Here is a 24,996-nt window from a genome sequence, read left to right on the forward strand (position 1 = left end):
AAAAGAAATAATTCATGTTAGTTTAAAAGCTTTTTAAACTAAAAAAAAAAGAAGTTAAGCTAAATCTTCATATGTGACTCAATGAAGAGGAACAGAAGGGCTTGAGTGTGCTGGAAGTAACCTGCCTCCCTCCCGTCTTCAGCCTGCCAGCAGCATCAGTGAACAGAAGGAATGAAGGGCATTAGACTGTCCAGTCAGTTATGTGGGAGTCAGTCAACAGAGTGTTGACTGCGCTCCATTTGTTTACCAAGAAGAGGGAGGTCTCTGGCAGAAATGGATTCATGTTCGTCATCTGTCTTGGGTTCCCTTGCAATCAAGGGCATACATGGGCCAGCCAGATCCTGAGATATTGTACTGTATTTTTTGTTTTCGTTTGGTTTGGTTTTTTGAGATGGAGTTTTGCTCTTGTTGCCCAGGCTGGAAGGCAGTGGTGCGATCTCGGCTCACTGCAACCTCCGCCTCCCGGGTTCGAGGGATTCTCCTGCCTCAGCCTCCCAAGTAGCTAGGATTACAAACACTTGCCACCATGCCTGGCTAATTTTTGTATTTTTAGTAGATACGGGGTTTCACCATGTTGGCCAGGCTGGTTCCAAACTCCTGACCTCAGGTAATCCATCAGCTTTGGCCTCTCAAAACGCTGGGATTACAGGTATGAACCATCATGCCTGGCCAATATTGTGCTGTTTTCAGATCAAAGACTGTGCCCAAATCTCTTAGCACTGAAGATTAGTGCGTAGTCTTTGGTCTCGAAATATCATGAGGCTCACCAGCCCTGGGGGCCAATTGTCTTGGTCTAATTAGAACCAAGATCCACCAACCTAAGTTGTGATCTCCTGGCCATGAGGCCTTAAAGGGCCACCAGGACTCTGCTGAGGTCTAGAAGTCTCACCTCTTTCATCTCCAGTATGGGATCCCTACTCCCTCCCCATTTCCCGCAACTTGTGCCATCAACTTGGCTTAATACCAAGCCATGTATGCACCCTCCCTCCCTTCTCCATCCCACCTATAATCGTCAAGCTTGGGAGGAATCAAATATGGATTTTCAGAGAGGAAGCAGGTTGTCCACTTAGCCTCGGATGTCCTTTCCAGAACAGGAATGATTTTTCATGACCGTGAGCCAGGTGGAACTTGGAAATTCTACTTGCACGATGTTTTTCTCTTAGAAAGGGAACCTCTAAGTATAGCGGAAATAGGTTGGCATTAATGGCAGGAAAGAATATTTGTATTTTATTTTGGTCATATTCAATGGACCATCACTTTGTAGCCACCATAATCACACACATAAAGGAAGCCATCATTCATGGTCACTGTCCCTGCGGGAACTGAGACTGTTCTGCACACAGGAGCTTGGGAAATCCCATAGCAAATATAGCTGGAATACGGTATGAAAATTACATGGCAAACAGAAATGTCAGCCTCTCGTTTAGATGAGGGTTGCAGCTATATAAGGCCAAAATGGAATCAATTCGGCTGAATCAGTTTCGTGATAAATATAGTGACATGAACGCTTTACCTGGTCCCGGTTTGTTCGGAAGCAACATAGGACTCTGTGTGCAGAGAGTGGTGGCCAAACTGCACCCGCCTCTACAAAATGGTAAGTGTGTTTCTCCTCTCTCAGTATCCCGGGCTCTCATGCCTTTCTCTAAGGAGTTTTCTTGTTCCTTCTATGGACATCCCATAGTTGAGTCATGAACAAAGGCAGATTTCCTTCTAGATTGATAGGAAAAAATAGACAGTAAAATTAAATTTAAAATCTAAAATCTTACCCAATCCCCCTGGACTCTTGTTTTTAATTTTCCTCCTTTATCTCTGCATTTTCACACTAAGTGGCACAGACCAGAGCTATTCCCTCAACCTAGCACATTTGGTTTATTCTAGAGCTGTCTTTTCTTTTGCTCTCGTGACAGTTCATTTGGGACTGAGTCTATTTCTAGATCACTAGCAGGCTGACTCCCTTCCTGGCTGGCAGGCCATCCCCAGCTGTGGCAGTGCTATGCCATGTCCATGAGCCTGGACAGGGACTTCCATGGAGCAGTGCTTCCTCACTCATCCAACTCCTTGCCTGGCTCATCGGGCCCAGCCCAGCAATGATCTTCACTCCCCCACAGTCAAGGAAACAGGCAGCCGTAGATAAGCCTTCTCAGTGGCCTCTCCACACCTGAGCCCCACGGTCTCCTCTACTTCCTTCTTCTGCATGTGGAAGACTGGCTTTATTTTTCTTAAGCATTTCTTGAAATACCTGTGGTCTTTCCCCCAGACTCTAGAATGGCATCAGAAGACTTTCTTCTACAGATGTTTCCTCATCTCCTTCCCGCTTTAGACCCTGAAACTTTGGATCTGCTTATTCTTCCTGTGCTAGATAGTCTCTTGGAGCAGTAGGACTTCCACATGGTGGAATCAGTGCCCTAAAAATGACCTCAGGGAGAAGATAGGTCAAGAGTTAGCACTATTCATATTATAGCCAAAATGCATGAGTTATGCCCAAGAAGTGGCTGCCCCTGCCTGATCACAAAGATAATTCCAATTCAGGGTAATATTTTTAAAGATATGTTTCAATGTGTCCTCTTAGAGCAAGCTTGTCCAACTGTCCCACAGGCCGCATGTGGCCTGGGATGGCTTTGAATGAGGCCCAACACAAATTTGTAAACTTTCTTAAAACATGATGAGAATTTTTTTTGAAATTTCTTTTCTTAGCTCATCAGCTATCATTAGTATTAGTGTAGTTTATATGTGGCCCCAAACAGCCAAAAGATTAGACAAACCTGTATCAAACCTCTTCCATTACCAGGCTTCCCCCACAACCCCCCCAAAAATAGATGTAGTGACCCCCTTCTCTTACTCAGCAAGTGACAAAATCCCTCAGTCAATCACCATACGTACATAGGCCTTTGGGTCAGGTAACTCCAACATTACCTTCTGTCTAGAGCCATAAATTCCAAACATAACATGAACAGAAGGAAGAATCTGTGACTCAGATCACTGTGCACCATTTGTTTCAGTGGACTAAAGCAATAGATTGAAGAGCTTTAATAGAAAGATGTTTATTAAAAATAATAAATTTTAAAGCCCCGCCCCTTCCTATATTTGCGTAAAGAAAAACTTGGTAGGGGAAATAAATGGTCTGTCTGAACCCAGGAAAATAATAACAATGCCTCTCTTTCCTTGTTTTAGGGAATGCTGTCGATTTTTTGGAGACAATGGCTTGACTTTGAAGGTGTTTTTTACCAAGGCAGCACCCTTTGGTGTTCTTTGGACACTCACAAACTACCTGTACTTACATGCAATAAAGAAAATAAACACTACGGATGTCTCCGTGTTGTTCTGCTGCAACAAAGCTTTTGTGTTCTTGCTCTCATGGATCGTTCTCAGGGACAGATTCATGGGAGTGAGGGTAAGTTGTTTATTATCTGTCTTCCTCCCTCACTCAGTCATGTCAACAAAAACCTGCCCATCGGCTTGCTTAGCTCCATGTGCTGGACCATGAGCATAAGCTGCTGACCACTTTCCTTCTGATTTGCAGCAGAAAAGGAGCCCAGCAGAGGGCCCGGTTCTTGGTGTGCCTTGCCAACCTTCTTGCTTGCAAACCATACTAGACAAGCATTCATTAAAGCACCTTTCATTTCAAGCATTTCAATAAGCATTCCCTAAAGTGTGTGCCAGTCAGGGACCCAGTCTGGGAATGGCGATGTGCTCTGCTCTCTGCGTGCTCACCACCCCGTCTCTCGTGGGCAGCTTTCCCGGCTGCAGTGCATGGCATGACCGTGCTCTGCAGCCTGGAGCTTTCTGCTAACACTGCCACTCTTGGGTGAGGATGTGCATGAAGCCTGAAGGCTCCTTCGGCATCCATGCATGCATGCAGTCTTGGCCCTTTGCCTGGGCCGTGTGTACACAGCCAGAGTGAGCCAGACACACTCATGCTAATCCCCATCTGTGAAGGGTCAGCTTCACTTCCTTCCAACCAATGACAAAGGGGGAGTGAAATTATATCCCTTGAATTACCTCTCATTTTACAATGGAGGACTCACTCATCACATTAAATGCTAGTCAAAGTTAGCTCATCAGGTTTCATAACACCTGTATGAAATAGGACACGTGCACTATCAAATATCAGCTGAATATAGAGAGATTCCCCCCAATGAAAGAAACAGGTGACGTTTGGCACAAGGCAGAACCCTAGTGACTGCTGACAGGCTCCCTCTGGTGGCCAGGAGCTGCTACTGCCCCGTCATCACCTTGCCACAAACCAGTGCCAGAGCATTTGGCCAGGCCCCGGGTTCTCTTGTAGTTCAAGTGTACGGCTTTCCCCTTCAGCCACAAAGCTAACAGCTGGTTTGACGGGCAGTCCCATGAAAGCAAACCCTGCTAGCTACCGGTGCAGGGCCCTCTACTTCCGTCCTTCCCTCACTGTCCTGGGAACAATGACATCACCCTAAGGGTGCATTGACACCCACCTAAGTTACCCAAACAGCAGTGGGGACATGAGTCAACTGTGAGTTGTATTTTTAGCTTGCAGTAGGGGGAAAATTTGTTTTGAGGCTTACTGTTAATTTTGGAATAAAAACTCACTCTCTGTGCCACCAGAAAAGCTTTCAGCGAATAAATGATCTGATGCATCTCTGCAAGAAATGCAAGTCCCTCTCACAGCCACCCAGCAGCCGGCCTGATTTGCTGCTGAAAACTTGAATGTCTGGGCCTTCCTGCCACCCACTCAGGCCCTTCCTGACTTTATTTTGATGTAAAGAGCCAGAAGAATTTGTGGAAATTTTTGGCATGACTCAGATGTCCCAAGAAAATTCCAGATGAGACCCTGTTCCTGGGAAGAGAAGCTTCAAGGTTAATTCTGCATGTAGCAGAAGAAACCCTTTTTTTTTTTTTTTTTTTTTTTTTTAGGTTAAGGAGGTGAGAAAAACTTGAAAAATACTCCAAAATTCATAGAAAGCAATATAGTGCTTCCAGGTCTTTATTGCTATACACAGATAAGACCCCCACCCAACCCCCACCCAACAAACATCCTCAGAATATGGCACATTCTGGCCATGCTGGCCACCTGATTGGTTTGGTCTATTGCTGATCACTGTAATGAGCAAAGTTTTGTGTTGAAGGACTCTGGTACTAGACTGACACTGAATGAGGGTCCCAGGAGCCAGTGTCGGTGATGGCACTGATGGCATTTTGTAACTTGCAAAGCACTGTGCAGTTGTGGGTCTCTCTAATAATCACTCTTCCTCTTAGAAGTGCATCTAAGAGCTTCCTGCTGCAGGTTGTGTTGGAGCTCCCTCTTCTCTTCTTCAGGGATTCAGAGAGCTAGCAAAATCCATGAGACATTGCCACATGCCAAAGGGACTGAAAGATTCTCCTTGATGAACAGATGGAGATTTAGTTCCAAGATAATATCTAACTGATACATGGGACCACTCAGACTTCACTCAGATGGCTGGGTAGCCTAGCACTGTCCACTGGGTAATTTCCAAGGACCGAAGAGAATTAACATGGTCCTCCATCCTGGAGGGCTGAGCGTATGAGCTTGGGAGTCAAGCAGGCATCAAAACCATGATGAAGGCCCAGCCTTATGTTTTTGGAATTGTCTGCTCAGGAGACTTGTGTTATTAAGGCAGTTACTCAAACCGCAAGGGCTGCAGCTCCTGGAAAACATCAATAGGTGTAGGTCAGGTGCACAGCTCCAGAAAGAAGCAAACTTATATCATGCCGGGGAGATTCCTCACCACATATAGTACAGGAGGGTGAGAAGCTGTTGGGGTGTCTGTTTGGAAGGAGTTAAGCTGGTCTCGTGTCACCGTTTGACTCTCTGCTTAGGTGTGCTTTCTATATGTGCCCTGGCTCTCCACGTCAGGATTCTAGCTCAGCAATGGAGGCGTCCCAGGCTAGAGTCAAGTGACGAGGTCACAGATCTTGGCTCCACTCTTATAAGCTGTTTGACCTTGAGAAAACTAGTAAGTGTCTCTGAGCCTTTGTTCAATGGACAGAATATTACTACTCATCTTAGAAAACAGTTTTGAGAATAAAATGATGCATGCCTCCCACGTAAAACTCAATAAATGGTGTCTCTTCTCAATGTTGTTATTTTTCTTATTCCTTCTCAATTAGATGGGGTTGATGGATCAGCCCAATTCTCTTGTTGGTGGATGAAGATTTAGAGAGGCAGTTTAATGTGGCAAAAGCGAGAGTAGGGTGAGAGCAGCAGAGCCCCGGGTATACCCTGCCCACCAGCTGCAGTCAGACTGAGTGAGACCACCCCGAGCCTCCATGTCAAGGGAAGTGGGAGGTGAGATTCGCTGACTGTTCACGGCTTCTCAGGACCACCCATCACAGTGAGGGCCTTCAAACCAGGAGAGAGTAGGAAGGAGCCAGAAGGTGAGCTGAGAGGTCATCCACAGGGTCCTCAAGCCCCAGTGGCACATTCCTGGGGATCGTGGACCTTTTTCCAAGATCAGTTCCCATCTCCGTCAGATTCTAGCTGATGTTTCCAATAATCAAAATGTTGGCCGTGTTTCAAAAGGGGCAATCCATCCCCGAACATACCTGTGTGTCTGGCCCGGACTCCCCTCTACACGGGAGGCTGCCCTCTGCAACCTGAGCCAAGTATGGAGAAGACACAGAGAATGAGCAGTGGTGGAGCTCACAGCCCAGGCCACCTTCTGCTCTCACACACAGAAGGCGTGGACTAGAGGATCCCTCCCTTCCCTCCAAACTCCAGTATTACTTGAGTCAATGAGAGCAGTCCAGGAGCTGTGAGGGAAAGAATTGGGGGAAGGATGTTTAAAAATCAGCCCATTTTCCCATGTGTAAAATTGACCCAAGCTGTGCAAATATAAAAAGCTTCCACATGGGGTTATGTTGAGCAGCGAACATGCAGCCTGCCATGTTTTGTTGGGTTGTTTTTTTTTTGTTTGTTTTTTTGTTTGTTTTGTTTTTTTGCAGAGACAGGATCTCACTCTGTCACCCAGGCTAGACTGCAGTGGTGCTGTCCCAGCTCATTGCAGGCTTAACCTCCTGGGCTCAAGTGATCCCTTCACCTCAGCCTGCTGAGTAGCTGGCACCACAGGTGTACACGACCACACCTGGCTAATTTTTTGCAGGGACGGGGTCTCACTATGTTGCCCAGTCTCGAAATCCTGGGCCCAAAGCGATCTGCCTGCCTCAGCCTCCCAAAGCACTGGGATTACAGGTATGAACCACTGCACCAGGCCTTGCCACATTTTAGCAAGACCAAGCAGGAGGAGCCCTAGTCTGAATGGTGACTAGACTTCACCTAGGCCAACGCCAACCCTCCTCTCTCCTCTTTATGGCTCAAGGGTTTCCTCGCCTTCCCCTTCCCTCCCCACAGGGAGCAGGAGCAGAACCATCGTGGAGATGAGTGACATGTCAGTGACTCGGGTCTAGGTGTGTGGGACCCAGATCCGGAGCACTGGCAGCCGCACAGGTTATGACAGTGGGTCACCATGCTGGGTGAGGACATGAAGACGCCAAGCAGCAGCCCCCAGCCTGTGTTCCTTCCTCACCTCTAGCTAATTGTTCCCCTGGCAAAGCAGAGGTGGTGGCTCTTACCCATCTTGGGCTTGGGCCACTGTGACCCGTCAGTCTTTGTTTTAGAATTGTTCCGTGAGGAGCAATGAGGATCGGGAAAGTGTAAGGAAGGAGAGGCATGGGTGGGGGGGCGAGGGAAGCTCCATTGTCATGATTCCACACCCACCCTCAGCATCCCCTCAGTGGACACAGCAGGGAGAAGGTGTGCGTGGAGCACATGGAACCACGGGGCGGACTTGACTGGCCTTTCTGGAGAGTTTGCTTTAGTGCAGGAAATGGGCAGGAAAATATTGTCGCATAAAAACCCAGAAACTCAGATGTGTCAGGGTGTCAAATGTCACATATGCACATACTTTTCAAAGATAGAACTGGAAACTTCACAGTAATTCCAGGCATCAGGAAGGACTCTTGGGCTCTGCTCCCAAAGGCAAAGGGCATGTTCCAACCCTGCTGTGCTCCGCGGGGTATTGAGAGTGAGGTAGGAGCCCCAGTTCACATCCCAGCACATGGGTCCGGTCCTGGCAGGGCTGCTGACGTCCAGAGAGTGGGAAGCCCACAGCCAGGGGTGTCAACACTGTGCCTTGTGGGTGGGACCCCCGGGAGAAGGCCAGGAGGTGGAGGAGGAGCTCAGAGTCCCCCGCCCGGCCTGTCGGGATGGACTGATGGGGTGGCACAGGCTCCTCTGATGTTTGTCTCCTCGGCAGACCAAAAGGTAAACGGCCAACCGTGCTCTCATTTCCTACTCCCTTGTCCCTTCCCCCAGCTTAGCCACACAGTGTAGCCCAGGCAGAAGCTTTCAGCTGTTTATTATTTAATCAATAGAGAAGAGAGGAAGAGGTTGGAAATCTGCCCTGCAAGTCTTCAGAAAAAAATAACCCCTCACTGTCCTTCAGTTCCTCCAACTTCAGCCGTAAGCCTGGAAAAGCTCAGTAAAAGGTAGCTGCAGGCCGGGCGCGGCGGCTCACACCTGTAGTCCCAGCACTTTGGAAGGCCAAGGTGGTGGATCACCTGAGGTCAGGAGTTTGAGACCAGCCTGGCCAACATGGTGAAACCCCGTCTGCACAAAAATACAAATATTAGCTGGGCGTGGTGGCATGTGCCTTTAGTCCCAGCTACTCGAGAGGCTGAGGCAGGAGAATCGTTTGAACCCCAGAGGCAGAGGTTGCAGTGAGCTGAGATCGAGCCATTGCACTCTAGCCTGGGCAACAGAGCAAGACTCTGTCTCAAAAAAAAAAAAAAAAAAAAAAAAAAAAAAAAAAAAAAAAATAAAATAAAAAAAAAAAAAAAAAAAAAAAAAAAAAAAAAGTATCTCTAAAGGGGAGATGCACCAAGCATCTGGAATTGGGCCATTTTCTTCTCTCCGTTCCTTCCTTGTGTCTTTTCACTGGAAGTCCTCCGACGCCTGGCCGGGTGGGCGTGTTCCTGGCAGCACCCTTCCATTACGTGTGTCCTCTGGAGCAGAAACCAGCCCTTTGCCCCCTGCTTCCTCACTTTTCCCGTTTTAAATTTCTTGTGGGAAAAATCCCCTTATGGTCTTGCTGTCTGCGTTTCTCTTAATGAACACTTCTACCCAGTACATGTAACATTTGAATATGAAATATAGGCATATATGTGATGCAGAACAGTGTGGCTAACTGCAAGTGAATTCCTGTACCAGAGAGAACACTCAGACAGATTGGGCCAGGCAGTCCTCTCGTACTGGATAAACACCTGCTCTCTCCATGGCTCTGTGTTAGGGATGGATACAGCATTGTATAGAAACATTGTACGCTAAGAGAAGTATGTAACTCAGACACACTGTGTGAGATTAAGCCACATTATGTTTTGCTAACCTAAACATCTTATGTTTAAACTACCAAGGCAACTTCAATTCAAATCTAACAGTAGGTTGGCGGTACTTCCTAGGTGAATCATACGTTCCTGTTTATATATGTAAGCACCAGCTTTACAATCAGGCAAACCTGAAATCTGTCTCTGCTCTTCCACATACCAGCTGTGTGGCTTTGGGCAAGTTACTTAACCTCTGTGAGCCTAGGTTTTCATGTCTGTAAAATGAGGTGAATGACCATATCTACTGTGAGGGTAAAATGAGAAAACACATAGAAACATGTATCCTACGACCACGCAGTTAACCTTAGTTATCTGATATTGTTTTAGATAGCTGAAGTTGATTTTGAATGATTCATAAGAGGGATAAAATTCTCAGTAAATCCAGGAGTGGAAACTTCTGCACGCATTTGTTCTACTGACAGCAACCCCCTTTCCACCTCCCATCCGGTGACATTCCTGCAGCTTCATGGCTACCTTGGATCAGTCCTTTGTATTGATTCGGTCTGCCGGTGCATTTTTTCCTTTGAGGAATATTGTCCCAGATGTTTTAGCTCCTATTCACTCTGGCAATTTCACTTTGCACAAGAGTAATGTGTACATCTCCATGAAGCCTCCGGCCCATCTGAGCAGTCAGTATCAGGACAATAACAAGATTGAGGGGAGCCTCGGTGGGTGGGGTGGAGGGGCTACGGCCACGTGTGAAAGGAACTGCACCTCCTGGGTTAGGTCACTGTTTGTAGCCTTGATTGCCAGGTAGCATTCTGGCAGGCCTCACTGCTGGGGTAGAAAACAGGACAAGATGTGCTGTCCTCATGGTGGCTTTTCTGTTGAGACATGAAACACATAAAAGCATGGTCACAGGGGGACTTTCAGAAGGCTGGGAGATAACGCAGGTCATTTCCAGGGGCTGCCCAGGGATTCTCCACCAGGCCTTGTCATGACCAGATAACCTGCCACTGCAACTACGACCACCTCCTTCTCAGGCTCCCAAGAATCAGTTACTGGCCAACCCCATGCCGTCCATTCCTGGCTGACAGCAGTCTCAGCTCTTTAGTCAAGCCAAGCTTTGCCAAGTGCCCTCTCTAAGCAGCAGCAAAATTGTAGGCAGGAGTCAGCCTTTGCCCGTTGCTCCCCCAAGGAGGAAGAAGCAGGAGATGCCACTTTCCCCTCACACGGCTGAACCGCACGCACATCTGGCACTCACGTGGTCCCTCTGGCTCCATCCCGACTTCCCTGACTAGCATTTTCTTCCATCTGTCCAGATTGTGGCCGCCATCCTCGCCATTGCTGGCATTGTGATGATGACCTACGCTGATGGCTTCCACAGCCACTCCGTCATTGGCATCGCATTGGTGGTGGCCTCAGCATCCATGTCTGCCCTCTACAAGGTACGCACGGGAGAGAACTTTCTCGGCTGGCTTGGCTCTCCTCTGCCAGCACAGCCGGCTCTAGATGCTTGGTCCTTTTCTTTTCAAGAGCTTCTGATGATGCTCGTGCTTCAAGACAGGCAGGCCTAGATAGCTGAAGTCAACTGTGCAACAGGCAGAGACTTCAGCTAAGGGCAAGTGGGAGGTGTGCCCCTGCTCTTGGTTTTGGCTCTCTGGGCCTTTCTATCTGTAGCCACATTGTTGCAGCATCTGAGGTAAAATGAGCGGTGCCCATCAGCAGAGTCAGATTCCTGTCTTCATTATTGGCAGCAAACAAGCTCAGTGTTTGCTCAGATAATTTGCCACCCTATAAGGCGGGAAGACTTGAATATCTGGCTCAGCTTTGTCATGTAAATCTTTGCCCACACAGTTTCTGCAGCCACCACTGCTCACTATGAATCCATATGCATTTCAAGTACTGGCTGGAAGGCTAAATAAATAAAAGTGCAACAGCTACAATATTGGGATTATAAAATATTTTGATGAAATGTTGGGAACCATTGGAAAGCACTTCCCAACTTCAAGTCTGGAGGAAACAAATTTTTATTGCCACACTAAAGTCCCTTTCTCTGTTCACCCCCTGCTTGATCAAGCCTCCTGGCAGCTCTTCCCCCTCACTTCCCTTCTCCTCCTCTCTCTTCCTCCTAAGACCCATAGTAGAGAATACAAATATTTTCAGGACTCCAAGTTGGAGAAATGACCAAGAAGATTGAACGAGAAATGAGATTTTAGCTTGGAGACTTGTCATCCTTTGTGGATCCAGGCAGTAGGACTGATAGAATTAAGTACTGAAGAGAGTCATAAGAAAAGACTTTTTTTCGCAGCTCTGTGAGTACCATGTGTTCTGGTTTTGGGAAAGTGAAATACTCAGCCTTATTCTTCATCGCCTCCCTGCCCTCACCTCCCACAGAGGAAGACACACACGTCCTTTTCTTTCTCTGAACACCTCTCACTGAGGAGATGTGATAATCTAGCACCACTCAGACACTCTAGCAACTGTGCAAATGTAGAAAATATTAGAAGGCTACATACACTCCTCTAGACTCAAATAGCTGTGGCCTAATGCGGAGCAAAAAACACGGAGAAACACAATCAACAATGAACACAGTATTCTGATTCAGATTGCTGTCTCCCACTCCTCTACCACCTGCAACTTGTCCACGGGGACTCCTAGATGAAAGGCTGAAAGCCATTTATTTCCCCTTCCATACTTCCTGCACATTTGCCAGGAAATACATGAATGAGTTGGGAAATGGCTGAACAAGGAGAAAGCAGGAAAAGTAAGAGGAACCACAATGCAGAGAGTCAAATTAGACCGCAGCTCGCTCAACACAGGAGCTGCCCAGACCATCTGCATCTCCCAGTTCAGCTCCGGGCCACTCCCATCACATTCGCCCTCTCCTCCCAGCCTTCCAAGCACCTGAAATGATGTGCAAACAAGAGCAGGTGCAAAAAAAACAAAAGTTTGGTGCATTCCACTAAAACCCATGCCATTTCTGGAATGTACATGGTGGGATGGAGCAGAGATGAGCAAAATCCCTCCACCCTTGATGTACAGAAAATACCTTTGCAGCCTGAGCACTCTTTCTTGGGAGCAATGGTGTTTGACCTGCTTACGCAGAGTTGAGGATCCCTCCTAGGGGTCTCTGAGAGGATGCGTAATCCTGGCAGATGCTTTTGAGTGATGCGGTATCAGGAACACAACACAGACAAATCAAACCTAGAGTGAAAACCCATGACTCCTAATGATCCTTTATGGATAGCCGAAGAGCAGCTCTCTGCTGCCATGTCACTGAGATTTGAATATGTGTGCAGCTGAACACAGGTCAAATCCCATGGTATTCACTGGAATCTGGTTTCCATCCAGCAGTGCAACCCCAGCGTGTGGAGTGAACTCTGCTTCACTTACAACACGCTGGGGTCTGAGGTGAGCCTTCACCTCATCCTCCTCTACTTTCTCCTACAGGTTCTGTTCAAGCTCCTCCTGGGCAGTGCTAAGTTTGGAGAAGCCGCCTTATTTTTGTCCATCTTGGGTGTGTTTAACATCCTCTTCATCACCTGCATTCCTATCATCCTCTACTTTACCAAAGTGGAATACTGGAGCTCTTTCGATGACATTCCATGGGGAAACCTTTGTGGATTTTCAGTTCTCTTATTGAGTAAGTGGTGACCGCCCTGTCCAGAATCCCCAGAAAGCAATCACCAACGCAGGACCCTTAGCAAACATGTTCCCTGAAGGATGAACACAGACCTCATGGCTATTCTTTAGTTCTCACCAGTTTTCAAGATCTTTCTGTTTCACAGAGTAGTCCTTGAAATGATGACATTGGATTTGAATTCCAGAACCAGAGTCAATGTAGTAGTCAGAGTGGTCACGGCTGCTCTGAACAGTGAACGAGTAGCCCAGTGTGTTGCATGTTACCTACTAAACACAGCAAAAAGTTGGAAAATTAATACCTGCAGAGCTCCCGAACACTGCCTGCTAAGTGTCACTGTTCAATAAATACTATCAATTATCACTATTATCAATGTCATCACTGTCTCCATTACTTGATGTAAGTCTAGAAGTAAGCAGAAATGCAACCAAGGAGGTGACTTATCTAGTTTCCATCCAAAAACACATATCCCAGCCAGGCACAGTGGCTCATGGCTGTAATCCCAGCACTTGGGTGGCCGAGGCGGGAGGATCACTTGAGCCCAGGAATTCTAGACCAGCCTGGGAAACATGATGAGACCTCATCTCCAATAAACATTTAAAAATTAGCAAGGTGCAGCAGTGTGCACCTGTAGTCCCAGCTACTCAGGAGGCTGAGGTGGGAGGATCACTTGAGCAGAAGGGCTGAGGCTGCAGTGAGCTATGATTGCACCACTGTGCACTGCACTCCAGCCTGGGCGATAGTACAAGAGCCTGCCTAAAAAAAAAAAAAAAAAAAAAAAAAAAAAAAAAAAAAAAAAAAAAAAAAAAAAAAAATCCCAGAGCTCTTGTTCATGCAGTTACCCCAGAAGCATTGTCAGCAACAGAGAAAAGCAAAGCTGGTAAGATAGTCCCAGTCACCTTTCAGTGGTTACCATTTCCAAACTTATTTCCCTTCTTCAAAACTCAGGGGACAGAGGGGCTGAGTACTCGGAGTGTCTGCTCCTGATCCCAAGTCCTGCAGCCCCCAGAGGAACTTTGAGCTCCCTGAATCAGAGCAAAGGGTCATTGTAACTCCTGCGACTCCAGCCTCATTAGGAAAACCCGGGTCAGACAGGTCAGCAGGGAGGTAAAGTACATAGCAGTTTTGAATAACATCCGTTGTTTCCATTCTTTATTTCAGCATTCAATATTGTATTAAATTTTGGAATCGCTGTCACATATCCCACTCTGATGTCTCTTGGAATCGTCCTCAGTGTACCTGTGAATGCAGGTAAACCTATTTGGCTTTCTATATCTGCACATAAGCACACACAGTCACCTACTCACACACAAACACACACTCATGCATACATACACACACGCTCACACACATATACACACTCATGCATAATACACACACACACACTCATGCATACATACACACACTCATGCATACATACACACTCATGTATACATACACACATACATACACTCATGCATACACACACACATACACTCATGCATACACACACACACTCATGCATACATACTCACATACATACACTCATGCATACATACACACATACACTCATGCATACACACACACACTCATGCATACATACACACATACACTCATGCGTACATACACACACTCATGCATACATACACACTCATATATATACACACTCATGCATACATACACACTCATATACACACACTCATGCATACATGCACTCACACATACACACACATACTCACACATACATACTCACATATATTCTTGCTGTGCCTCCTATAGAATGCATGTTTAATCATCTGCAAAAAAAAAAGCATTTAGGTGAAATGTTGATATTAATTATATATGCAATATTTTCTCCATAATGGGCTGGTTTTCGCATGCCACCTCAAGATACAGAAAGTCTAAAGGCATCTCAATTCTGACAGGTATGGGGAGCAGAGATGAATGTCATCAGTATTATTAAGAAATGTAGGAAATTATATGGCAGGAAAAAAAACATTAACTTTTGCAGGTAACTTTCTGGGGAGAAAATTTGCTCAAGGCATGACATAGAAACATGCCGACAGGTTGAAGAAGCGTGAGGGTGATTTTCCCCTACCTCCGGGAAGACAGGGAGAGAACGCCCTTTCCCCAGGAACTGGGGACTGTCCTTTGTTTTCCCCTGGGGACTCGTTGCCAAGGCACACAGTTGACAGCTCTTTCAGATGCTTGTCTTCACCTGCCCCTTGCTGCCTTCATTTTCCTGGCTCACACAGATAGAAATTTTGGATTTTCTTCCCAGAACCTCCTGGCCTCACACCTGACCCCCCTAGGCATCCTTCTCTTAGCCAGTCAAGGGCTGTGAATCTGTCCTCTCCAGAGCACTCACTCCTTTGTCCCTGGCACAGCTTCCTCCAAAGACCTAATCCTGCCGCTTCCAGGCCATTAAAAGATTGCCCCCGCCCCAAGGGAATGGCAAACCCTTATCCTGCCTTATCCTGATCCGTGTGGTGGTGAATATGCCCGCCGGCACCCCAACTTCCCAAGCCTTTCCCCATGACTTGGTTTCCCACCTCTCCCATTCCATAGGCACTGGACCTCTCTGCCCCACCATGGCCCGGACTCCTCTGGTAGGACTGCCTCACAGCAGCAGTGTACCAGGCTTGGGGGAGGCATCAGGAGACGGGGCTCGGGCCCAGCACCACCGCAGCCCGCCTGGAGGTCTGTGGTCCCAACTCATCCACTCTCTGAGCCTTAGCTCGTCTCCCCTGCAAATGAAACGTCATACCTGCCCTTGCTACCTTGGTTGTTATGACAACCAGATGCAATAACTGATGAGACAGCAGTTCAAAATGCAGAAAGCACCTGAGCTCCTGGACAGCTGGTAAAAAAGGAAAATGGTCCAGACACTGCAGGCTTCTGAAAAGTCACTTGTCACCACACTCCCCCTACATTCTTTGCATCTTTAATTTGTAGTCACGCCGTGTTCCTGTCTCCAGAAGGCATGTTCCAGTTGTCTTATATAGAAACTTACTTTGAGTGTAGAACATAGCCAGGTGTTTGAGAGATTAATTAGAATCATTTTTCATTACCTGCAACGTAAAAGGTTTAACGATGAGTCCAAGGAAAGAATCCCAGGCCACTCTTGATTGGAGGGGAGAAGCCGAGGAATCTGCTGCATAGCTCACTCATCAGAGCAGGGTCATTGCCCAGCTTTTGGATTCTCCCTCACATCTGCTCATGCGACTGGCTGGTTGGCTGTCCTTATCTGCTAAATTTACAGAATGTTTTACCAATATTAAAAATTAAAATACAGGCCGGGCACAGGGGCCCATGCCTGTAATCCCAGCATTTTGAGAGGCCATGGTGGGAGGATCGCTTGAGCCCAGGAGTTCTAGAGCAGCCTGAGCAACATGACAAAACCCTGTTTCTACAAAAAAAAAAAAAAAAAAAAAAAAAAAAAATTAGCCGGGTGTGATGGCGTGTGCTTGTAGTCCCAGCTACCCAGGAGGCTGGATGGGAGGATCGCTTGAGCCCGGGAGGCGAAAGTTGCAGTGAGCCATGATCGCACCACTGCACTCCAGCTTGAATGATACAGTGAGACCCTGCCTCAAAAATAAATAATAAATACAGTTGACCCTTGAACAATGTAGAGATTGGGGGCCCCAACCCCTGAACAGTTGAAAATCCACAGATAACTTTTAGTTCCCCAAAAACTTAACTGCTAATGGGGTACTGTTGACCAGAATCCTTACTGATAAAAAACAATTGATTCACATATATTGTGTGTGTTATTTGTATTATATATGGTACTCTTACAATAAAGCTAAAGAAAATAAAATGTTATCAAGAAAATCATAAGAAAGAGAAAATGTATTTGCTACTCTTTGAGTGGAAGTGGGCCATCATAAAGGTCTTCATCCTCACTGTCGTCTTGACTTTGACTAGGCTGAGGAGGAAAAGGAATTGGAAAGGTCGGTCTTGCTGTCTTGGTGTGGCAGAGCCAGAAGAAAATCCACATATAAGTGGATCCGTACAGTTCAAACTCATGTCATTCAAGGGTCAAGAGTGTGTGTGTGTGTGTGTGTGTGTGTGTGTGTGTGTGTGTGTGTCTGATCTATCTATCTATCATCTCCTCAATTGCCCCTCATTCACTTTTTTTAACCACATAAATCAGTGGTTGAACTACCAAGTCAGTTTTGGGAGGTGACATAAAAGCGCAAGGCCTCATACCAGAGAGGTTTTATAAAGTTAAGGGTGATTTGCTAGAGGTAACCCCAGCCCACCAGGAACAAAATCATACTGAGGAAGATCCTGTGGTCCAGGAAAGACCACAACACTGCCAGGCAGAGGGGGATGCCCCCAGGCCCTGCCCACTCTCCGGGGCCGTGCACCGAGCCCTGCAGCTGAGTAACCCCCATGCTCTGTCTCCCACAGTGGTTGATCACTACACTAGTCAGATAGTCTTCAATGGGGTCCGGGTCATCGCCATCATCATCATCGGCCTGGGTTTCCTCCTCCTGCTCCTGCCAGAGGAGTGGGATGTCTGGTTGATCAAGCTGCTCACCCGCCTCAAAGTGAGGAAGAAGGAGGAGCCTGCAGAGGGCGGTGCCGACCTGAGCTCAGGACCTCAGAGCAAGAACAGAAGAGCCCGCCCTTCCTTTGCCCGCTAACACCACTCCTCTAGAACTCGGTGGTAATGACTGGGAGGTCTATTCCTGCCGGGAGGAACCTCAGTTGGGTAAGGTGTACATACCTGTACAGTTTTGGTCATCTGCGGTAAGTTCTATGGTATTTATTGGCATGTCCAATTTGCTTGCACTTTTCCACATCAGACCTTCCACTTAAGGGTACCGATTCAATATAAAAGAGAAAAGAAGAACCTCTCAGTGCTTTTCCAATGAATGTAAAGTGGGTTTAAAAGATCCCTGCGTAGATCGTTTTGGATGGCTGACGTTCGTGATAAGCCAGGACAAGTGTTTTGAATCTTAGCAACCGAACATGGCATTGTACACTGTGATTATTTTTCAGCTATGGTAGCTTATATTTTGTTTTATACCAGAGCTGTACTCTTAATTTTAAGGAATTTCAATGAACCAAAAGATAACTGTCAATTTATTTGGATGGATGGATGGATGGATGCATGGTTGGATGGATGGATGGATGGATGATGGACGGAAGGATGTCTGGGATGTGAAGAGGTGAGGCAGAAATGGATGATGAACATCAAAAGCTGTCAGAGGACAGGTCTGTGCCAGGTACCAGGAAGGACAAGATAAGTCCAGCCCCAGCTGGCCTGCTCTCACGAGTCTGTGTAAGATCATGCAAGAGAAATCACAGTGCCTTCTACAGAATTTTCGTCTTTACCTATGTGAAGCGAAGTGACGTGGTACGTCACTGGCGCCGTCTTATAATTTAGATGTAAAAATCTTTAGAAACAAATAAAACTATATATATGTGTGTGTGTCTGTGTACAAAGATGACAGAGCTCATGGCCAGTGCATAGGGTGTGGCCCGTGGTGTACAATACCCATATAAGGTACATTGTGCAGGAGGGGGATTGCTGGTTGCTTTTACTTCCTGACCAAGACTGAAAAATTATTTACTGAAATCTGTAAACCTTTTTATGAAACTTTTAAGCACCAGGCTGTTTACTTACACAATTTAGGTCTGCCAGAAAATTCTATCTGTGATAGATCTGTAAAGAGGGTCAGGGGTTAGAGTTTACTATTTTTGAAGTTTACATTGTTACATATGAAATGGAAACATTATTTTGAAATGTTGTCATAACCCAATGGTGCATTCTGTAACCATGGAGTCTTTTGTTTCCTGGGGGAAAGGGGCATTCATGACCTGAACTTTTTAGCAAATTATTATTCTCAGTTTCCATTACCTGTTTGGCCAAACGGATTAATAAAATATTTGAAAAAGAAGCGTTCAGTGCTGTCTTGGTGGCCACTCTGTTACTTTCCCACTGCGACCGTCCTGAAGCAGCCCTCCCCACGTTCTGGCTTTTTCTCAACTGCACTTGCCCCCAAGAACCTTCCAGGTAGGCAAGCCAGCCCATCTGTCTCAAGGGAAGGAGACTGTAATATCAATAGAACTGACTTTTGCAAAAGCGAAATGCAGAAGGATCCCCAAAGCCTCACAGAAGCTCTGAGTCCTGGGGCACCGTCTCCCCTCCCTCCGCCCTGTTCCCCTCCCTCTCCCTCCAGGCACCTGCCCTCTGCTCAGCCCTACACGTGACTTTCTTCTCCCTTTCCCTTCCGAAGGAGTTCCGCAACTCAGTTTACACTGGTCCCTAGGAGCCACCCAGAGCTGGGAGCCCCTGTCCATAAATCTACCCAGTCTTCCAGCTCAGCCTCCATAGCCGCCTGCCTGCCTGGGGATCCTAAGCTAATGCTGGCTTTTTGGATAATTTGATTTATCCACTTCAGTAACATAATGTAGCTATTCCGAGCAGCTGCTCTGCCAGGGGCTATGAGATCCAGTGGGTCTCATTCTAGGGCTACAGAGGGCCAGGTACTATAGGAAGTGGTGTGAGCCAACAGGAAATGTGAGCCTTTTTAGTGCACCTCATCCCATCACCCTCACCTAGAGCGTCTGCTCTCCGTGCACCACACGTACCACTTGACACGTGGGCTTTAAACCTGAAGAACCTCATTACCCACAGCAGAGAGCTGCCTACCCAGTGTGTCCAAGCCTGTCTGGGAGGGGACAGCTGGGCAGCAGGATGCTGGGCCAGTTGCCCCCATCACCCTTTGTGGCTCCAAATCCCAGGGAGACAAGTAGATATTTCCTTTGTAAGCCAGAACATGAAAAAGTGGGAAAGCCCTGCCTTAGGGTAGATTTATCTTATTCTCCCGTTGGGCGGAAACGACCATGAAAACCCAAAAGAACTGAGACCATGGACTCAAAGGGATGTGTGCACACCCACATTCGTGGGAACGTGAGTCACAACAGCCAAAAGGTGGAAGCGACCCAAGTGCCCACTGGCAGATGAATGGATAAAGAAAATGTGGCAGAGACATGCAGTGCAATATCATTCCACTTTAAAAAGAAAGCAAATCTGGGCCAGGTGTAGTGGCTCACATCCATAATCCCAGCTTTGGTAGATGAAGGCAGGAGCGTCCCTTGAAGCCAAGAGTTCAAGACCAGCATGGGCAACATAGTGACACCCTGTCTCTTCAAAAATGAAAATTCAAAAATTAGCTGGGCATGGTGGTGCATGCCTGTTTACTTGGGAGGCTGAGGCAAGAGGATTCTTTGATCCCAAGCATTCAAGGTTGCAATGAGCTATGATCACACCACTGCACTCCAGCCTGGGCAACAAACCAAGACCCTGTCTCAAAGAAGCAGAAGCAGAATAAGAGGAGGAAGAGGAAGAAGAAGAAGAGGAGGAAGAGGAGGAGTGGAGAGGGAAGGGGGGGAAGAGAAGGGGGGAGGAGGAGGGGGGGAGGAGCGGGGGGAGGATATTCTGACACCTGCTTCAGTATGTTGAACCTTGAAGACATTACGCTGGGTTAAATAAGCCAGTCGCAAAAGGACAAATACTATCTGATTCCACTTATATGAAGTTACTGGAGTAGTCAAACTCATATAGACAGAAAATAGAATACGGGTTCCCAGTGACGGGGGTGGGGGGGCGGAGGGGAAATGGAGAGGTATTGTTTAGTGGGCAGTTTCAGTTTACAAAGATGAAAAATATCTGGAGATGGAGGGTGGCGATTGTTGAACAATGTAAACGTACTTAATGCCACAGAACTGTACGCTTAAAAATAGTTTAAATGGGGCCTGGTGCGGTGGGTCACGCCTGTAATCCCCACACTTTGGGAGGCCGAGGTGGGCGAATCACGAGATCATCAGATCGAGCCAGACCATCCTGGCCAACATGGTGAAACCCCGTCTCTACTAAAAATACAAAAATTAGCTGGACGTGGTGGCGCGCCCCTGTGGTCCCAGCTACTCCGGAGGCTGAGGCAGGAGAATCGCTTGAACCCAGGAAGCGGAGGTTGCATGGAGCCCAGATCGCGCCACTGCACTCCAGCCTGGTGACAGAGCAAGACTCTGTCTGAAGAAAAAAATGTATTTTTTTTAAATGGTAAATTTTATGGCACGTGCCTTTTATCAAAAAAATTTTAAGAGACTATGAAGGGTGACGTGTATGAAATAAAATGGTTAGAACTCTGTGGTCCTTTCGACACGTTCTAAACCTGGGTTGGGGTGGGGGGAGGGGTGGGTCGAGAGATTTCTTTCCAGAAAGAATACAGCCACAACCACAACCCCTCCGCCCCCCACCGCGCCAGAAGGTTTCCAGCACTGGGACGCGCTGCGGCAAATCTAGAAGGGACCCAACAGCAGAAAAACCTAGACGAGAGTGCCTGCCCCGTCCCTGCTCAGCCGGGGAACTGTCTGCCCTCTAGAGGCGGGTCGGGGTGGCAATTTTTTTTTTTTTCTTTTTTTTGACTTAAGTTCTGGGGGTACATGTGCAGATCGTGCAGGTTTGTTACATAGGTATGCACGTGCCATGGTGGTGGGGTAGCAATTAAACAATGTTTCTCTTTCGGCTCCTTTAAGGAGGAAAAGTAAAGTCCAGACGGAGGGTACTAGAAAGGAGACCAGGACCTCCGTCTGCTGCTGATGAAAGGAGGCAAAACGCTCTGGCACGTCTCTGCTCTCTCCTTTCTTTCAGACTGTGATCATTTGGAGCCAGAGGGCATGAAGTGACCTGCTGGTCGCCTTGCCACACCAAGTCAGAGCTGTCTTTAAGAACCCACACCTGCCTTACAGACCCTGAGCTCCTCCCTTTCTTGGGCCTTCAAGGATAAAGGGAATTAGGCAAGAGGAATTCCTGGCCAGAGACTTGCCACCCCATAGAACAGATGTGTTTCTAAATCTAGCCGAGGTTGCATAACATGGAATTCTTGATCTTCAAATCTGAAAACAAATGGTTTGTCCTAAAATTAGAATGTGGTGGTGGTTGCACCATTCTGTGAATGTGCTAAAACTCAATAAACTGTATAACTAGATGAGTGAATTTTATGATGTGTGAATTATACATCAATAAAGCAGTTTAATAAATAAATGGTTGCCCCACAAGATGATTTTTTTTTCAGAGATAGGGTCTCACTGTCACCCAGGTTGGAGTGCAGTGACACTATCTCGGCTCACTGCAGCCTCAACCTCCTGGGCTCAGGCAGTCTGCCTGCCTCAGCCTCCCAAGTAGCTTGAACCACAGGCATGGGACACCACACCTGGCTAATTTTTTTTTATTTTCTGTGGAGATGGGGTCTTGCTTTGCTGCCCAGGCTGGTCCCAAACTCCTGCACTCAAGTGATCTTCCCGCCTTGGCCTCCCAAAGCTCTGAAATTACAGGTGTGAGCCGCCGAGCCCAACCTCCACAAAGTGACTTAAAATTTCTTTATGAAAATCTCATAAGCAGAAAGGACATTTGTCGGGTTGTTTGTGTTCTTGACTGCCCAATGCCTATCCCTGTTTGAAATAGCACCTTGCTCTTGCTGCGGAAGCTGAAGGGAACAGAATCTTCACTTTGGATCCTCCCACAGCACAGGAGGGGCGAGGAGGGTGTGAACTGGACTTGCTCTGAAGCAAGATGGCAGACCCCAAAGAGCAGCTGAGAAGGTGGCACTGACTGGCCAGCTCCTGAGGGCCCTGTGGGCCCTTCCCATCATAAAGGTCCATGGTTCCTGTGCTTTTGCAAACAGATCCTTTAGATTCACCAAGTCCCAAAGGGCCTTGCAATCAACGATCTCTTGTTGAAGACAGCAGGACACCACTGCTGTTGCTTGAGTCCAAGAGCTCTGAACAATATATGGGAGACAGCTGAGATGTTCAAAGAAAAGATGAACATTTGTTTATTTGAGGTTTTGTTTACCTGTGTGTTTTAACTTTCTGGTAGATGTCTTGAAGCTGGGCTTATTATGGTCTAGCAAGACTCCTAGGTCAAACTGCTTTAAAGAGTAGATAAGAATGACTCATAAGAAATGCATCAAGGCCAGGCACGGTGGCTCACGCCTGTAATCCCAGTACTTTGGGAGGCTGAGGCAGGTGGATCACCTGAGGTCAGGAGTTCGAGACCAGTCTGACCAACATGGTGAAACCTGTCTCTACTAAAAATACAGAACTTAGCTGAGCGTGGTGGCGGTGCCTGTAATCTCAGCTATTAGGAAGGCTGAGGCAGGAGAATCACCTGAACCCAGGAGGTGGAGGTTGCAGTGAGCTGAGACTGCACCATTGCACTCCAGCCTGGGCAACAAGAGCAAAACTTGGGGAAAAAAAAAAAAACAAGAAAGAGAAAAAAAAGAAGAAAGAAAAACGCATCAATGGCATATACAGAGAGGTTAAAAGCTCTTCACTGCTCTTAAAAGATTTTAAAATCATTTTTTAAAAATAATAGTTTCATTCATATGTTTGTGTACACAGCATTGCCAAATTCTTGAGAACATCTTCTTTTAAGTTAAAATAGTGGTAAACCAGCTCAGGTAAATTCCCTTCAAATTATCAAAAACTTTGGAGTTACTAGAATCACAGGAAATGAGATTTATTGTAAAGACAACTTAATGTGTTATAAGTTTTAGCCCAAGCTTTTTTCCTCCTACTGAAAAAAAGGTACATGCTTCCTGAGAAATACCTATAAACGCACAATCTAGTAGTCATTGTAACCATAGCAGGGGCAGCAGTAGCCCGTGAGGATATGAAGGCGGGAGGCGATCCCTCTGAGAAGGTCTTGAGGAGCTCTCAGGCACGCCCTCTGGGAGAGAGGTGAGGTCAGGGCATGCCCGAGGGAAGCGAAGTGCACACACCTGCTTAGCTCTACACCTGCTCGTCCATCCCCACAGAAAAGACACTAAGGAGAGGCTCTTGCCAGAAGAAAAACATTAGAGGAAATTACAAACCTCCAGAAGGAAATTCTAGCAATCCCCGGCGTTTATTCCTTATTGGGAATAGAAGACCAGCTGGCCACGTAAGCCTTTCAATTTGTTCAGAATTTATTGTATTGATCTCAGAGGCTAGGGAGAGACCACCACTGGAACCGCTGTTTCCAAGGCCCTCTTCATACGCGCCATGGACGTGGGGAAGGGGATGGAAGGCTGCACTGGGGGCGCTGGCTGAGACATGACTCAGGGACCCGGACTCCTCCTCCCTGCAGCTCTCCCGTGCTCAATGTGCAGTTTTGCAGTGGCGAGCTGGAGAAGCAAGGCCGGGAGGTGGCTGCTCAGACTGGGAAGTGGTTGGGCCCTGAGGTTTAGTTTGAACTCCTGGGTCAGTCTCCACACAGCAAGAGTGGGGCAATATAGGGATTAAAAACAGAAAAACCTGGCCGGGCACGGGGGTGGTTCATACCTGTAATCCCAGCACTTTGGGAGGCCGAGGCGGGTGGATCCTTTGAGACCAGGAGTTCGAGATCAGCCTGGTCAACATGGTGAAATCCCATCTCTACTAAAAAGACAAAAATTAGCTGGGCATGGTGACACACACCTGTAATCCCAGCTACTGGGGAGGCTGAGGCAGGAGAATTGCTTGAACCTGGGAGGCGAAGGGTGCAGTGAGCCGAGATCATACTACTTTACTCCAGTATGGGCGACAGAGTGAGACTGTGTCTAAAACAAGTAAAGAAAACTGGCCGGGTGCAGTGGCTCACGCCTGTAATCCCAGTACTTTGGGAGGCGGAGTTGGATGGATCGCTTGAGCTCAGGAGTTCAAGACCAACCTGGGCAACACGGTGAAACCCGGTCTCAATAAATACATAAATAAGGCCCTGCGCCATGGCTCATGCCTGTAATCCCAGCAGTTTGGGAAGCTGAGGTGGGTGGATCACAAGGTCAGGAGTTTGAGACAGTCTGGCCAATATAGTGAAGCACCGTCTCTACTAAAAAAAAAATACAAAAAAATTAGCTGGGTGTGGTGGTGCGTACCTGTAGTCCCAGCTACTTGGGAGGCTAAGGTAGGAGAATTGCTTGAACCCAGGAGGTGGAGGTGCAGTGAGCCAAGATTGCACCACTGCAGTCCAGCCTGGGCGACAGAGCAAGACTCTGTCTCAATAAATAAATAAATACCTA

General features: G+C 47.2%; 1 protein-coding gene across 2 annotated transcripts in view; it reads left to right on the top strand.

The window, feature by feature from the left end:
- SLC35F3 (solute carrier family 35 member F3) overlaps positions 1 to 18,851 on the top strand; it is a 359,340-nt gene extending 340,489 nt beyond the window's left edge. For both annotated transcript variants that reach the window (XM_017526559.2, XM_017526560.2), the window contains 5 exons: positions 3,172 to 3,391; positions 10,638 to 10,763; positions 12,769 to 12,961; positions 14,120 to 14,209; positions 17,354 to 18,851. In XM_017526559.2, the coding sequence (XP_017382048.1) occupies positions 3,172 to 3,391; positions 10,638 to 10,763; positions 12,769 to 12,961; positions 14,120 to 14,209; positions 17,354 to 17,589 (865 nt within the window). In that variant the 3' untranslated portion in view covers positions 17,590 to 18,851. The remainder of the gene's footprint in view (positions 1 to 3,171; positions 3,392 to 10,637; positions 10,764 to 12,768; positions 12,962 to 14,119; positions 14,210 to 17,353) is intronic.
- Positions 18,852 to 24,996: the final 6,145 nt, after the last annotated feature.

The sequence above is a fragment of the Cebus imitator genome, unplaced genomic scaffold, assembly GCF_001604975.1.
Source record: "Cebus imitator isolate Cc_AM_T3 unplaced genomic scaffold, Cebus_imitator-1.0 Scaffold42, whole genome shotgun sequence".
NCBI lineage: Eukaryota > Metazoa > Chordata > Mammalia > Primates > Cebidae > Cebus > Cebus imitator.